At 31.9% G+C, this 16,698-nt stretch overlaps 1 protein-coding gene across 1 annotated transcript; it reads right to left on the reverse strand.

The window, feature by feature from the left end:
- Nucleotides 1–1,589: 1,589 nt before the first annotated feature.
- On the reverse strand, nucleotides 1,590–2,482 carry LOC122282339 (ethylene-responsive transcription factor 5-like). Its single transcript, XM_043094299.1, has one exon. The coding sequence runs from the start codon at nucleotides 2,480–2,482 to the stop codon at nucleotides 1,712–1,714; it is 771 nt and encodes a 256-aa protein (XP_042950233.1). The 3' UTR covers nucleotides 1,590–1,711.
- Between the last annotated feature and the right edge of the window lie 14,216 nt (nucleotides 2,483–16,698).

The raw sequence follows: 16,698 nt of genomic DNA on the forward strand, positions 1-16,698 counted from the left end.
AATGAGAACTTAAAAAAACAACATTAGTTGTTCATTTGCATTACTCATTAAATATGTATGAGAAAGGAAAAAATTTTTCTGACATGCATTATATAGACATGAGCTTCATTTTGTCATGTTGTCTCTAAATTATAAAAAGGAGCGATATTGAAAATCTGAAAAAAATTTCATTGATTAGAAAGATGCTCTGATTTTTGTTTTCAGTATATGAGAATGATCTGAATATATTTCAATACTCTGTTTTGTTTTGATATGGCATCTGAAAGCTTTTAGCATGGTGTACTCATTTTGTATATGACTCTGTCTCTGTTGTTTGGGTTGGAACCAACTTCTCTATCTCTGAGTGCACCCAATTTGGAAAGAAAGTGGCTATTATGTTGTCTTTCCTATGTGCACACTCAGGGCACTGAGAATAATAAAGGAAAAATTTCACCTCTGTCTCTGCTTGGTTTGGTTGCCGGGGTTAGCAACTTAGCATAACCCTACCACGGGAGTTAAAAATGGTCTACTTTGTGAGATTCTCTGTTTTGATGTGATGATGATGCTCATGTTATATTATGCCAAAGTACCTTGGGTTTTATATGTCTTAAAAACATCGCTCTGTTATGTTTGAAAACATGTTTGTTTTGCATGATAACTCTAGAAAATATTTAGTTTTGCATACTATACTCTGTAAATGCTCATGTTTACACGTTAGTATATGTCTTCTGCTTACTGAGTTGTTGATAACTCACCACTTATCTTCATAATAATTTTCAGATGATATTAATGACCTAGCTAAGGTTCAGGAATAGAAATTGAAATTTGGTTAGCTATGGAATAGGTGGTCGAGTACCTAATATTACCAATGTTATAAGAAGAGTTTGAATTGAGTATTTGGAGTCCTTTTTTATTTTTTATTTGAGACTTATTAAATTATTAGTCTATTGTTTTAAGGTTACTGGAAGATTGTGGAGATAAGGATTTATTTATACTAATTGATTCTTTTTGCTTTGATGTCTTTATGGTATGAAGTTGATAAAGATGAATATATGATTGTTTGAAATCATTGGAAATTTATTTGTATTGGGAGACCTGAATATAGGTAACAATTATTAATTATCTGACCATCTCAGTACAGGGCGTTATGGTATTATTATCACTAATACTATAGTGATTTAATATAGTATTAGCATTAATATACATTAATATACTAATGTATACCAATTAAATAAAGTAAAATGTAATTACTATACTAATATATATTAGTATTAATAATGTATTATATATTTATCAAAATGATTCAAAGGATTATGTTGAGAATTTATTAAGCTTAAAAATATAATTAATTTATATATTTTATATTAATAACATTTGATCAAAACTATATATAATATTTTATATAATATTAAAAATTAATTATGCATATATATATATATATATGAACCAATCCAATCTTAAAATCGAAATCGAGAAATCATAAAATCGGTTTTAAATCGAATCAGACCAACCGATTCAATCCAGACCGATTTTCTAATTTCTTTCCAATTAAACTTTCGTCAATGGTTCTGATGAATAAAAATTTTCCTTCAAAAAAAAAAAATGTCTTATCCTTCTTTGTTTTCTTTTGAAACAATCCTTCTCGGTAAACTTCGTCATATGTACATCGCATTAATAAATAAATAATAAGATAATCAATACGGCGACGTGTGGGAGTTCAAAGTCCAAACATTCATATGACCGTAAGCTGCGGATAACCTAAGGATGGGTGAGGAGATAACGGTGACAATGGCGGAATACTGAAAATCCCTTGAAGATCACCGTCCCATACCGCCTTCCAACTAGACGGCGTTAATGGGACATCCGTGGAAGAAGTACCGGTAGTATTCTTCGATTCCGTCGACCTCTCTTTCTTGACGACCACTACCTTCACTTCCTCCTCCTCACGATGTCGTTTTCTCTCGCCAGACTCCGGGGTTGTATCTGAGTTCCCGACCTCGAGTGGGAAGTTGAGGATCGCTTTCGAACCACGGAGCTTGAATGCGGCTCGGTCGTAGGCCTTGGCGGCTTCTATTGCCGTGTCGAAGGTCCCTAGCCATAGACGCGAGCCGCGCCGGTTAGGGTCTCGGATCTCCGCCACGTACTTTCCCCAAGGCCTTTGTCTGACCCCTCTGTAGTGCTTTTTGGCTTCGAGACTCGCATTTTGCTCTACGGAGGAGAGCGATGATGCATCCGGCTGGTGATTGGGATTGCCCAATTGGATCCACTTGGCGTTGCTTTTGCTCGGAAGCGAGATCTCCAGCGAGGGTTTCGTCCGATTTGTTTGCGGTTTCGATTCTAATGCATAGTAATCACGGGTTGATTGGGAACAGAGAGATTGAGAGGACGAAACCTCAGTGTCTGAATTAGATAAGCAGGGCAGAGCAACAGGGGATACCTCACCAAGTAGGTGAAGCTTGATTAGATAGAGAGCAGAAGAAACATCTTCGTTAGAGGTCTCCATGGATAGAACTATAAATCTTTTGAAGGCACAGCCGCACAAGAATTGCTTAAAACAGAGGAGGAGCTTTGAGAGAGAACGAGAAGGGAGAGAAGAGTTTAAATTTCGGAAAGCCAGAGAATTGAGACTTGAGAGTGGAATGGGCAGTGGAAAGGATAAGTATATATAGTGGAAGGATATCCCGAAAAGGAAAGAGGACCTTGCTTTCACACAGCTTCCTCGCTCCATGTAGGAACCATCGTCTAGATGGATCCTTCCTGTTACCCGACATAGGGGTGACGTGCTCCTCACTTTTACAACCGTTGGATCACCTTTCAGAGTCAAACAACACCCAAGTATGACCTCTCGATGCAGGTACTGTTTGTTTTTATCGCCAGACTGCTTTTCTCTTTTCCAAGAAGGTTCTGAAAAATGCACCTACGAATAAAATAATTGCAATAATAATAACTATAATAAATCATAATAATAATAATAATAAATTATACGGGAGGGAAAATCGTGGGGTTTGTGAATATACGGAATTAAATAGTGTCTGACATCAAATAAAATATCGTAAATTGTTAATGTAACTCATTTATATCACTCACTATAATCACGTGATAAAAAGAATATAAAATGATAAAAAAAGTTTAAGATTCTGGTCTTTATTTTTTTATATTTTCAGGACGTATTTTGTTTTGAATATATATTTTTAAATTTTTTTCAATAAGCTAAATACCACGTCAAGAGATAAAGTAAATGGTATAAATTAGGAGATATAGTAGTATTACCCTAAAAAAATTAAGAGCCAATAAATGAAATAGATTAAAAACAAAAGGTAGAGGTATTATATTAAGTCATCATTTTACTAACATAGTACATCACTCGTAATATCTAGTCTTTGCTTTAGATTATTTGATCTCACAAGGTTAAAGGTCCTAAATCCCTTATGAGTTTGTAACTTGAAGGGAATTCATGACCTCATGTCCTAAAATATATTCATATTTATATCGAGTCAAAACAAAATAATCGCTCGGACTATGAATCATAAAATAACAAATAAGAATACAAACAATCTACTTTAGACACTCGAGTCAACTCAAGTAGACTTGTTTGCTTTCCTAGACATGTTCTGGGAGATCAAATTATTCGTGACCCTAAAAAAACATGCTAAAATATATCAAGTTTTCATCTCATGACATTATTTTATATTCAAATGCATATTAATATATCATTTATTGATCCATTAGGACTCAAATAGTGATAGAGTAGGGACCCATCCAATCCCCTCTCATATGGTCGTTTATAACACATACAATATGAATATATGTTACGGCGGAACTTCCATTTAATTGGGCTTGTTACATTCAAATGTCATAGGAATCTTAGTCTAGTTGCTAGGTGCCCTAACTTGACTTTCTTAGCAGTCACTCATCTAGCGCCTACATAAAATCTCACATTCTACTTTAATCAAGCTTTATGAAGTTGTGCAAATATTTTATATACAACTCTTATAAGTCTTATTTTAGCTAAGTGAAGGCGATATTATTTAAATTTATCTTAAATGTTTCTAAAGCATCAAGATGTTTACTTGCTCGCTTTCCAAACACCAAAGTAATTAATTTATCACATCTTGTTCGCTATTCAAGCGCCAAGGTGATCATCCATGTGAGTAGACTGATTTTTGCTTGTGACATCTTTATAATATATATTTTTCACTTGGTGTCAATTAACTTATAATATAAGATAAACATAATAATCTCACCAATGCAATAGATATTAACAGTGTCAAATGTACAATAAATTTTAAGATATCCTTAATACAATAGATATACAATCTGATAAAACCTCAAACTCCTAATGTGAGTTTGGAAAACACTTCTACTAATAGCCTTAGTAAGAGGATCAATTACAATCTTGTTAGTAGAGATATGTTGTAGGATCATCCCATTTCACGCAACAATATCTTGAATGTAGTGAAAATGAATATCTATGTATATGGTTCTATCATAGTTGGAATCTTTGGCATATATCTTAATGCCTTCATCTACAGAGCTGTAAGTTCTAGACTCTAAAAAAATTCTTCAACCAAACAGCCTCTTATACAACTGGTAAACAAGCAGCGTACTCTGACTCCATCATGGATAAAAAGCAATGCATGATTGTTTTTGCTATACTTAGAAACAACTCTCCCACTAAGCATAAAGTTGTAACCTCTCCCCCCCCCCCCTAACCTAGCATAAGATCGTAACCTGTCATGGATTTACTCTAATATTTATCACTAACCCAATTAGTATCACTAGAACCCTCCAGTCTCATATCTCCACCCTAATAGGAAAGAACAAGGTCTACTGTCCCACAAATGTATCGAAAAATCTTATTAATTGCTTGCCAATAAACAAATCCTAGGTTACTTTGATAATGATTAACCAATTTAACTGAAAAGCAAATGTTAGATCGTGTAGACAATATAGCATACATCAAACTTCCAATTTTGCTTGCATAAAGAAATCTAGTCATCTTTTTATTTTCCTCATCATTCTAAGGGCAATGATCTGGGTTTAATGTGTATCCCTTCTCAATTGGAGTGTTTATGGGTTTGGGGTTATGTATACGAGATCATTTTAGAATTTCTTAATCTCTTTAGATAACCAAAAAGCTTTCTAGGTCAGTTCTTTAGATTTTAATTCATGGCACATAATTTGCTTCAACCATGTCATTTATCTCACAAGTAGAGGACAACTACTCTTTTGTGGTGACTATTATCTTCATATTATTTCTAGATAATAATATGCTGCCATCCACGCACAAAGATAAAATTAGAAAACTCTTCCTTGTACCTTTGACATACATATAATGGTGTTTTTCTAGAATCTCAAAGCTAATTGAAGTAACAACATCATAAAATCTAAAGTAACATTGTTTAGATGATTGTTTAAGGCCACAAATAGAACGTTTCAGCTGGCATACTTTGTTTTCTTGTCATTCGATGTCAAAACCAACAGGTTGATTTATATAGATCTCATCGTCTAATTCTCTATTGAAAAATTCAGTTTTTACATCTATTTCAAAAATTTCTAAATCTAAATGTGCAACTATAACTATAATGAGGCGAATGGAAGCAAATATCACCATAGGGGAGAATATTTATTCATAATTTGTACCCTCTCTTTGGGTAAGAAAGGTTATAGCCATTCTCTATGAATCATACCTTATACTTGTTAATTGATCCATTTGTCTTGTGTTTAATTTTTAAAACACATTTGTTTCCAACAAATTTGTGCCCAAGTGGAAGATCAACTAACTCCCAAACTTGATTATTTGTCATAGAACTCAGCTAATCTCTAATAGCAGCCTACCATTTATTTGAAACAGTTGAATTTAGTACTTCATCATAAGAGCATACATGAAAGATTCCCCTTCAATTTCAAAATGACGATGAGGAATAGTTCCATGTTCGCTTTTATATAATTGCGACTCTTGTGAGTCACTTTTTCTAGTACACTCCTACTGTCTTTTGTGATTCAAGGATGTAATAATTCTCCACCATCACCAAAAGATGGTTCTTGCTACTCAAAAAGCTTATTCCTTCATTAGGATTTTCACCATGCATTATATAGCCCTTTGAGCTCTTTAGATATCTTATGAAAATATATTTCTTTGCTCTAGGTGCAAGTGTCTCATATATTGAGGAAGTGGTGTGAACCTAACTTGTATAACTTCAAGGCCACAACTGTTTCAAATTTGATTTTGCATCATTCCATAATTCATATTGGATTGAAGGAATAGACTTAGAATGCACATGGTTCAAAATATAGGCATCAACTAGAAGAACATCTTCCAAGATGATAGCTTAGCTTGCACCATAATTTATCAAACCATTTCCAATAAGGTATGATTCCTCCTTTTCACAACACCATTATATTGTGGTGTACGAGGAATTGTTAATTATTTGTGTATCCCTTTTTACTCACATAGTCCTTCAAACTCTTTAGATAAGTACTCACAACTCTGATCAGTTTGTAAAATTTTTTAATTCCTTATTATTCTCAAACTCAGCTACAAAACGCTTGAAGCTATCCAATACTTCAAAATGATAGAAGATCACATGATATAACTTAAACGTGAGTAGTCGTCTATAAAGGTGAGAAAAATAAGAGGTACCTTAGCATGCCTTCACATTTATAGGTTCACAAATATCATAATGGTCTAGTTCTAAAGAATAAGATGCCCTATGAGCCTTTCCATAATACATCAGATAGACATTTCCAGCTAAAAAAAGCTCACATATACGTAGACTTACATTAGCAAGAGACCTCAATAGGCTTTCTCTAGCTAGTCTAACTACTCTATCTTTTCCTATGTGGCATAATCTAGCATGTCATTTTATTGGATCAGAAACAACATAATCATCATTTGAAGTCATAAAAGAAAATAAGAAATTATCTAAATCCAATATAAAGAAATCATTCAAAAGAAAACCACGTTCAAACAAAACCCTATCCAAATAAAAGTCCTGCTAAGGGCCATCAAAGTGAAAAGTAAAACCACATTTCAACATATAAATAAATGAAAATAAATCACATTGAACACCTGATGCATAAAGCAAATTATGAAAAAGTAACAAGCGTCATCTTGGGTTGGGAGGTGCCAACTCCAAGCACTTCCTCCTGAGTTCCGTTAACTAATATAACGTACTATTTACCAGCGAGTATTCTTCTATAATCTATGAACCCAACTTGACCTCGAGCTACATGTTTGGTAACTCTTGTGTTTAGAATATATTTAGGGATTTAATGAGTAACAAAAATATGTGAATAAACATATGTAAGAGTTGTGTTTAATGGATACATTTTTTGCCTTAGTGCACTCACGAGCAAAATGTCTCACTTTTTCATACTAATAGCATTTCAATTTGGACTTGTCCTTACCAACACGCTTGCCTCTGCAGCACTTTGCTACCTTTCCATCCTTTAGCCCAAGATTATTTGCAGCTCTAGTAGATCTCCTATGTTGCTTGCGCTTAAGCCTAAATGTCTTGTGCTTCACAACTTGGGCAATAAAAAGAGTACTATGATGTGCATCTATGCATTCTGTCTCTAACTCCAAATAATGAGATATATTAGCCAAAATCATAATATTCTCATTGTGTGTCAAAGAGCTTTATTTGCCCCCATGTTGACTCGAGCAAAGATCATATTATAATGATAACTTTCTGTTTATCAGTTAGATAATTTTTAGCAGTCTTTAGATAACAAATTAAGTCGAACATGACCTCAAATGCTCAATCATGATATATTTATGGTCTATAACATATTGCTCAAACTTTAAAGTGAGAGCATGTAGCCTAGTAGCAAATGTCTCTCATAGGTAATTTTCATTTACTTCTACATATATTAGGCAATTGGGCAGTTCTTAACATCTCCAATAAGATCATTGTGCATGCTGCTAAGTATGGCAAATTGTGTGCACAAATATTTCTTTATCCAAGTCTAGGGCTGAGCACAGACTAAGTTGGAGTCAAAGGACCCAACCTCTGACTCCAACTTTGTCAAAGGTCGAATTCGACCTTCTACTTGCTCATCCTCCACTCTGACTCAAACTTCGAATTGTTAGAGCAGAGTCAATTTTTGGACTTTTTTTTTGTTGTTTTTAACTTTATATTTGGCCCACTCTTTTAAAAAAAAAAAAAATGCATGGGCTTTCAAATTTCAATTTTAAAAAAAATTACAATCTAAACTAAATAATTTACTTTTGATTATGACAAAAAATACTACTAACTAAAAACAAGTAACACGCTAACATGCTTTAAAAAGTTAAAAAATAAAAATAAAAAGAAAGTTATATTGTTACAAGTACTCCCATCATCTATTATCCACATCCAACTAATCACTACAATAAACATCCACACCCATCATAATAATATTTATTTACCACTACTACAACAATTATTTTCTAAGTTCCTATTCTGACAACAAAAGAAATCCAACATTTTCTAAATGCTAAACAAATTAAATGTTCCTAACAACAACAAACTACAAACTTTTAAATGTACCAAAATATATTAAATTACAAACTTCTAAATGACCAACAAATGAACCAAAATAAATTAAATGTTACAAACTTCCAAATGTTTCAACTTTCATGTTGTGCCTTAAAAAATTATAATAACTTAAGTTTAACTAACTATATAACTTTATAAGATATAGTTATATAAAATTTATATCATCAATACTTTAGTTATTTACATTAAAATTACATGTAATTATGAATTTATATATTAGTTAGTGTTACATGTTATTATACATTAGTATTACAATGTTATATGTTGTTATGCATTTTAGTATTTATAAATTAGTATTACATGTTACACATATTTATACATTAGTAATTAGTGTTACATGATAGTAATATTGAAATAGGATGATGTTTACATATATTAAACTATTATTAGTCAATTTAGTCTATATATATATATTATAGTATAAATATATTATTTTATAATAATTATAACTCATGCTAGTATATTATTGAGTTTAACTAATTATATAAGATATATTTATATAAAATCTATATCATCAATACTTTAGTTATTATACATTAGTATTACAATGTTATATGTTATTATGTATTTTAGTGTTTATACATTAGTATTACATATTATTATAAATTTATATATTAGTATTTATCCATTAGTATTATATGTCATTATACATTAATATTACAATATTACCTGTTATTATGCATTTTAGTATTTATACATTATTATTATATGTTATTATATTTATATGATTAATATATAGAAAAATACATACATTTTTATAAAATATTTAGAATATCTTAGTAGAGTCGGAGTTGGAGTTGAAGTCGGAATTTGATGGCCGAGTCGAAGTTAGAGTCTTTGAGTCAGAGCAGAGCGAAGTTGGAGTCGGTTGACCTCCGCCTCCAACTCTAACTCCGACTTCCTAGGGAAACAAAACTCTGACTCCTTGTCGGAGTTGGCGTGGAGTCGAGGTCGGAGTCGGATTTTTGAATTTCTACTCGGCCCTACCCAAGTCTGATAAGCTTCCATATCACAATAATGTTGGAAAATATTCTCTTCTTCATGTTATCTCTTAAGGTGAGACAACTTTTCTAAGATCTCATCTTCATTAAGCAGATATTGGATTTTCTTATACAATATTTTATAGTTGGTCACATCCAGTTTCTCTCCTTTAGTAAGGTCACCAACTATATTCTTTGTAGTTATTATCACTACATTCATTGCATGAGATTGATATTAGTTTATATTTAATTTTTTTTCAAAATCTAACTAGACCATGAAATTCCTTCCTATGTAGTGAGATAAAAAATTTTGCAAAAAATTAGTAATCATCTCCCACTATATAAGTTAAAATACCACATCTAATTAATTTTGAATAAAATTTATAGAGGAGTTTAAAAAAACTCAAAACTCATGCACATATAATTCATTCTTCAAGTATGAAAAATTCACAAGTATTGCACTTTACACATTGTGCATAGGTTCTACCCAAAGCCTCATTGATAATTTAGTGCATCATGTTAAAGTGACTTTAAAGTATATTAATAGACGTTTTTTGTTGAACAAATCCTTTTACATGACTTTAATAATAAAATTAAATTCCTAATATTACATTTCCAAAGAAAATTCAACTACAAATCTTTTAGAAAAACAATAAATAAATAGTGATGTCACGTCACCAATATATTTATAAGCTACACCTTATTCATTTATATGAAAATAAATATATCCATTACTTATGAGCACAACAAATTACCCATGTGAACTCTATTCATTTTAATAAAAAAATAATGAACTCAAACATCCAATCATAATGGTATGTATGATAATTCAATGGATAAAGAACCCATATTCTCAACTAATGAGTAGAGTTTAATAGGTCATCAAATTTAGATATACATATTCAATATGGACATGTATTTAACAATAACAATTCAATACATGCATCCACAAATAATCTATACAGATGTTCATATAACATAGAAAAATTGGATTGGAGGAAGTATGACAAGTGTCACAAAAATAGTTTTTATTATCATCCATTTTTTTAAAGCATTTTACTAAGAATGATTTAAAAAAAAAAAAATCTTTTTCAGCTCTCAATTTTAATTAGGGGGAGTTTAGTCTGATCCTAAAAGGTTTCATGGACCGGATTAGACTAATTCTGTCCAGGGTTTTCCCACCTTGGACCAGACCGAACTTACTAAGGATGAGGCCGGTCTAATCCGGTCAGTCCACCTTGGACCTTTTTTTAATTAATAATAGTTATTAACTTATTTACTATAACTAATAATATACTAGTGCTAATACTATAACTAATAACTATATGTAATAATAATAATAATATTATTATTATATGCAATATACTAGTATTACTATATTTCTTCAAATTCCACACATTTATTAATACTTTATTTAATTCTATATTTAATAATAGTAATACTCTTATCACTAATGCTCTATGTAGTTATATCAAATTGTTGCCCAGATGACTAACACAAGAGGGGTGAATTGAGTTATATTTAAAAAAATAACAATTATAAATCAAATATACAATATAAAATATAAACAAAATGCGAAACAATAATAAATATAAAGAGTAAGGGTAAGAGAGAAGCAAACTCAGTATGTTAACGAGGTTCGGCCCCACTGCCTACGTCCTTGCCTTAAGCTACCCCTTGAGGATCTCCAAATTCACTATTCAACCTCCTTCAGGAGGAGATAGAAACCTATTACACCTTTGAACAACACCGCTACAAAGGATCCGTGTAAAACACCCTCTACACTTGTAATCACCTTACAAGTGGTGATTCAACTATTCCTCGTATAGAATACTTTCTACACGCACAAGGGTTATACATACCCTTTTTCTGATACAAAAGCTGATAGTGGATAGGTTATCAGAAAACACTACTCAATGAGTAAAATAAGAACAATACAGCGCAAACTATATCTCTCAAAATGAACAAGGATTAAGGCTCAATGCTTAGAGAAGAGAGAATGAAAGTTTTGAATGAATGTTGTATGCTCTGGATGTTGTAAATGTGAAGCTCTCAAATGATCTATTTATAAGCATATGAGACTTCATATTCAAATTTAAAAAGATTCACATGTCAAAGACAATCTCATTCACTTTTTCAAAAAATTCAAATAAAAGGTTCTTCTTTTTCAATTTGTCAAAGACAACATCATTCACTTTTTTTAAAAAAATCAAACCTAATATTTTATTTTTAGCATATGAAAAAATGAGCACACTTTCCTTTTCAAAAAATTCAAACCTAATCTTTTACTTTTTGCATATGACAAAAGGAGCACACTTTCCTTTTCAAAAAATTCAAACCTAATCTTTTACTTTTTGTATATGACAAAATGAGCACATTTTACTTTTCAAATTTTTCAAAAAAAATCATCTACCTTTTGTATAAGTCTAAAAAAGCATCAATCACTTTTGAAAATATTCAAAGAAAACATGCACATGTGAAAGATGACAATTAATCATCTTTAATATTTTCAAAGTTCAACCCTTTAATCAAGGCATGCACATGTAAAAGATGACAATCAATCATCTTTAATATTTTCAAAATTCAACCCTTTAATCAAGGCATGCACATGTAAAAGATGACAATCAATCATCTTTCAAAATTTTCAAATTTAATTTTCAAAAATATTCATGCATATGTGGAAAATATATTTTAATGCTTTATGATAAAATATTAATTTTAAACATTAATCCTAATTTCGAATTTTAAGAGATTTACAACATTACTCTATGACTTTAATGTGAACTTATTTCCTTCTTGCTCATGCTTGGTTCTTTGATGTGCTTGACTCCATTGTGTGGACAACTTGAGCTTGAAACTCCTTTATTCTTTGAATTCATTTGTTATCATCAAAATCCATGTGTAGATTTATAATCACATGAAACTTGAAACCTTAGATTCAACAATCTCCTCCTTTTTGATGATGACAAATACTTGATAGAACTTGAAACCTGTATTAATACTTAAGCTCCCCCTGAAAATATGCGTTAGTTTTTCAAGCAAAAGTATAAATATAATTCCAAGCATATATAACAAGTTTAGCAATTTAAACAATGTTAATGTTCTAGTCTAAAACTTCTACCCCTTTTGGCATCATTAAAAAGGATCGGCAGCAAGTAAATGGATTGAAGAAAACGATGCGTTTAATAGTCACTGTAGATAGATGAAAAAGGAGTCGTCCGTGACCCGACAAATGCTGCAAAGTCTCGAGGCCTAACTCTGTGAATTTAGTGCGGCTGGAGATTTAAACAATCGCCTGATGTTGTTGACAAACGTGATTGAAGGTTCTGAATTGCTATAAAAAAATGATCATTTTCATCTATCGGATGCCAAAAAAATAATCGCTTCTTGACTTGAGTTCTGTTTTTCCACAATGATAGAATGGCTGAGCAATTCTCTTCCACTAATGTTCCAGACTTGAATCAGGAACCCTTGACGCATCAATCATCAATCTTCTCTCCTGAGGTCGTCAATACCATGATAAGAGCAAACAACCGTTTTTCTAGTAAGGCTGATTCTGAGATTATTGCAGAATCAAGAATGCTCAGTAGTCAATATGCTGCCTCTGTTACGATCATGTCTCGGAGGTTAATGGCGAGGGTGAGTGAGATTGATTATCTTAACATGCAAATATCTGAGTTACGACAGAAGCTTGCTAATAAGGATAGTGAGAATAAAAGACTAAAGCAAGAAAACCAAGAGTTGAAAAAATTTACAAATTGGTATGCTCATGATCTGCAACCACGAATAGAGGAGCTGGAACGAGAAAGGGTTTAGATACAAGGTCAACATCGGTAGATAACAACAGAGGTTCATCATTTACAAGAAAAATAGGGACAATCTACTGTTAATCTTGCTGGTTTAGTAAGAAAACTTTTGACAATTTGTGTCCAGCATATCTTGTATTTCTTTTGAGTAAATAAGATTTGAAGAGACAATAGTTTGTCTTATTCTTTATGCTATCTCTATAAAATCAGTCCTGAAGTTCATCCAATCCGCATCAAGTTTTCTTCTCATCTCTATAACTCATCTGCATTCCTTCAACATTCTTGTTTTAAGCCTTCTATTCTTTTCTCAATGGCTCATTCTTCTAACATTTCTCTAGATCCATCCATGAGGCATTCTACATCTCAATCTCATGTCCTTTCTACAGCTGCCATTGGTGCCATGTTGCAGCAGGAAAATAATAATCTGACTAATAAGTCAGATTCTGATGCTATTTATGACTTGGTGAGTTTTGAGACTCGCTACTCTTCCTCTATTGTTACTTTTTCTCAGCGGCTACAATCCAAAAATCATGAAGTTGAAAAGCTCAAAGAACAAATTGTTGTACTTCAACGAATTGTTCAAGAATCTCACACAAGGGAAGGAATCATTCGACAGAAGAATAAACAGTTGAAATCTTTATTAGATTCTTCATTCCGCTTGCCGATTCCCATGGATAAGAATGACATGATATTGTATGAAGAGAATGAGCGTCTCAAACATGAGGCTAAGAATCTCAAGTTTATGTAAAAGTATTTAAAAAATCTATCTCTATTTTTATTGACTCTAGTCTATCTTTTAAGAGATATTCATAGCATGCATCATACCTATTTCTCTTCTGATCATACATAATCTATCTTCTGATAAAGGCTTTGTGAACATATCTGCTAACTGATCGTGTGTGTTTGTGAATTCTAGTACTATATCGCCTTTCTGCACATGATCTCGAAGAAAATGATATCTTATTTCAATATGCTTAGTTCTAGAATGTTGTATTGGGTTCTTTGAAAGGTTTATAGCACTTGTATTATCACATTTGATTGGAATGTGATTATACTTGAGTTTAAAATTTTCAAGTTGTTGCTTCATGTAAAGAACTTGAGCACAACAACTACCCGCAGCAACATATTCTGCCTCAGTAGTAGATAGTGCAACAGAATTTTGTTTTTTACTAAACCAGGAAACTAATGCATGACCTAAGAAATGGCATGTTCCACTAGTGGTTTTTCGATCTATTTTACAGCCAGCATAATCTGCATCTGTATGGCTGATTAGATCGAAAGATGTATGCTTAGGATACCATAACTCTAGGTTAATTGTATCACTAAAATATCTAAGAATGCGCTTAACTGCAATTAAATGTAATTCTTTTGGAGATGATTGAAAGCGTGCACATAAGCACACACTAAACATAATATCTAGTCTACTAGCTGTTAAATATAATAAGCTACCAATCATACCTCGATATATTTTCGAGTCAACTGGCTTACCGGATTTATCTTTATCAAGTTTAGTTGATGGGTTCATTGGTGTTCCAATTTCCTTAGGATTTTCCATCCCAAACTTCTTCAGTAATTCCTTAATATATTTTGATTGATTGATGAATGTCCCACTTTTTACTTGCTTAATTTGCAATCCGAAAAAGAATGTAAGTTCTCCCATCATGCTCATCTCAAATTCTTCTTGCATAGTCTTAGCAAAAACTTGACACATATTTTCATTAGTAGCACCGAATATTATATCATCAACATAAATCTGAATAAAAAAAATATCATCATTTTCATATTTAATGAAAAGAGTTGTGTCAATTTTTCTTCTTGAAAAACCTTTTTCAATCAAGAAACCATTGAGTCTCTCGTACCAAATTCTAGGAGCTTGTTTAAATCCATATAGTGCTTTTGTGAGTTTGAAAATATGATTTGGGGAAATATAATTTTCAAAACCTGGAGGTTGCTCAACATATACCTCTTCATTTATAAAACCATTTAAGAAAGCACTTTTAATATCCATTTGAAAAAGTTTACAATCTTTATAACAAGCATATGCAAGTAGCATTAGAATAGTTTCTAATCTTGCGATTGGTGCATATGTCCCATCATAATCGATTCCTTCTTCTTGATTAAAACCTTGGGCTACAAGTCGAGCCTTATTTCTAGTAATGACTCCGGACTCATATTTCTTATTTCTAAAAACCCATTTTGTTCCAATAATAGTATGATTTTTGGGTCTAGGAACAAGTGTCCAAACATAATTTCTTTCAAATTGATTCAACTCCTCTTGCATAGTTAGAATCCAAGATTCATTAAGAAGTGCGTCATCAATATTTTTGGGTTCAATTTGAGATAGAAAAGCAGTATGATTGCAAATATTTCTAAGAGCTGATCGAGTACTTACACCTTGTGAAGGTTCTCCCAAAATTTGTTCCACTGGATGATCTTTCACAAATTTCCACTGTTGCATCTTGTATTAAATTTTGATGATCTTTCCTGATGGCTCCATGTTGAACTTCCTCTATTGTTTTCTCTTTGTTGAGATTGAGACTTTCCGTGTTATTTATACCTCCTGTTTCTTCATTAATAGATTTCTTGGAGAGTGGAGAATTAGATTCATCAAATACTATATGCATAGATTCTTGTACAGTCAAAGTCTTTTTATTGAATACTCTATAAGCTTTACTATTAGTAGAATACCTGAGAAAGATACATTCATCAGATTTTGTATCAAACTTGCCTAAATTATCCCTGTCATTCAAAATAAAACATTTGCATCCAAATACATGAAAGTAACCAATGTTGGGCTTTTTCTCATTCCAAAGCTCATAGGGGGTTTTATCTAACTTAGACCTTAGCATAACTCTATTTATAACATAACATGCAGTACTTACCGCTTCGGCCCAAAAATAACTAGGCAAGTTGTTCTCATTGAGCATTGTTCTTGCCATCTCTTGAAAAGATCTATTTTTCCTCTCTACTACTCCATTTTGTTGAGGAGTTCGAGGAGCAGAAAAATTATGCACAAAACTATTTTCATCACAAAATGTTTCAATATTTTTATTAACAAACTCTTTTCCCCTATCACTTCGGATACTTGAAATAGTATAGCCCTTTTCATTTTGAATTATCTTGCATAACTTAGTAAAGGCATTATATGCCTCATCTTTATGAACAAGAAAGATGACCCAAGTATATATAGAGAAATCATCAACAATAACAAATGCATAATATTTTCTTCCTAGACTTGCAATTGTATTTGGTCCAAAAAGATCCATGTGTATCAGTTGCAATGGTCTAGTAGTGGAAATATATTTCTTAGTTTTAAAAGAAGTTTTTGTTTGTTTACCAAATTGACATGCATCACAAATTTTGTCTTTAAGAAAATATGTTTTTGGTAAA

Source organism: Carya illinoinensis, chromosome 11 (assembly GCF_018687715.1).
Source record: "Carya illinoinensis cultivar Pawnee chromosome 11, C.illinoinensisPawnee_v1, whole genome shotgun sequence".
NCBI classification, from domain to species: Eukaryota; Viridiplantae; Streptophyta; class Magnoliopsida; order Fagales; family Juglandaceae; genus Carya; species Carya illinoinensis.

Excerpts from the sequence above, each read along its gene's own strand:
- LOC122282339 (XM_043094299.1), bottom strand. The coding sequence starts at position 2,482 with ATGGAGACCTCTAACGAAGATGTTTCTTCTGCTCTCTATCTAATCAAG.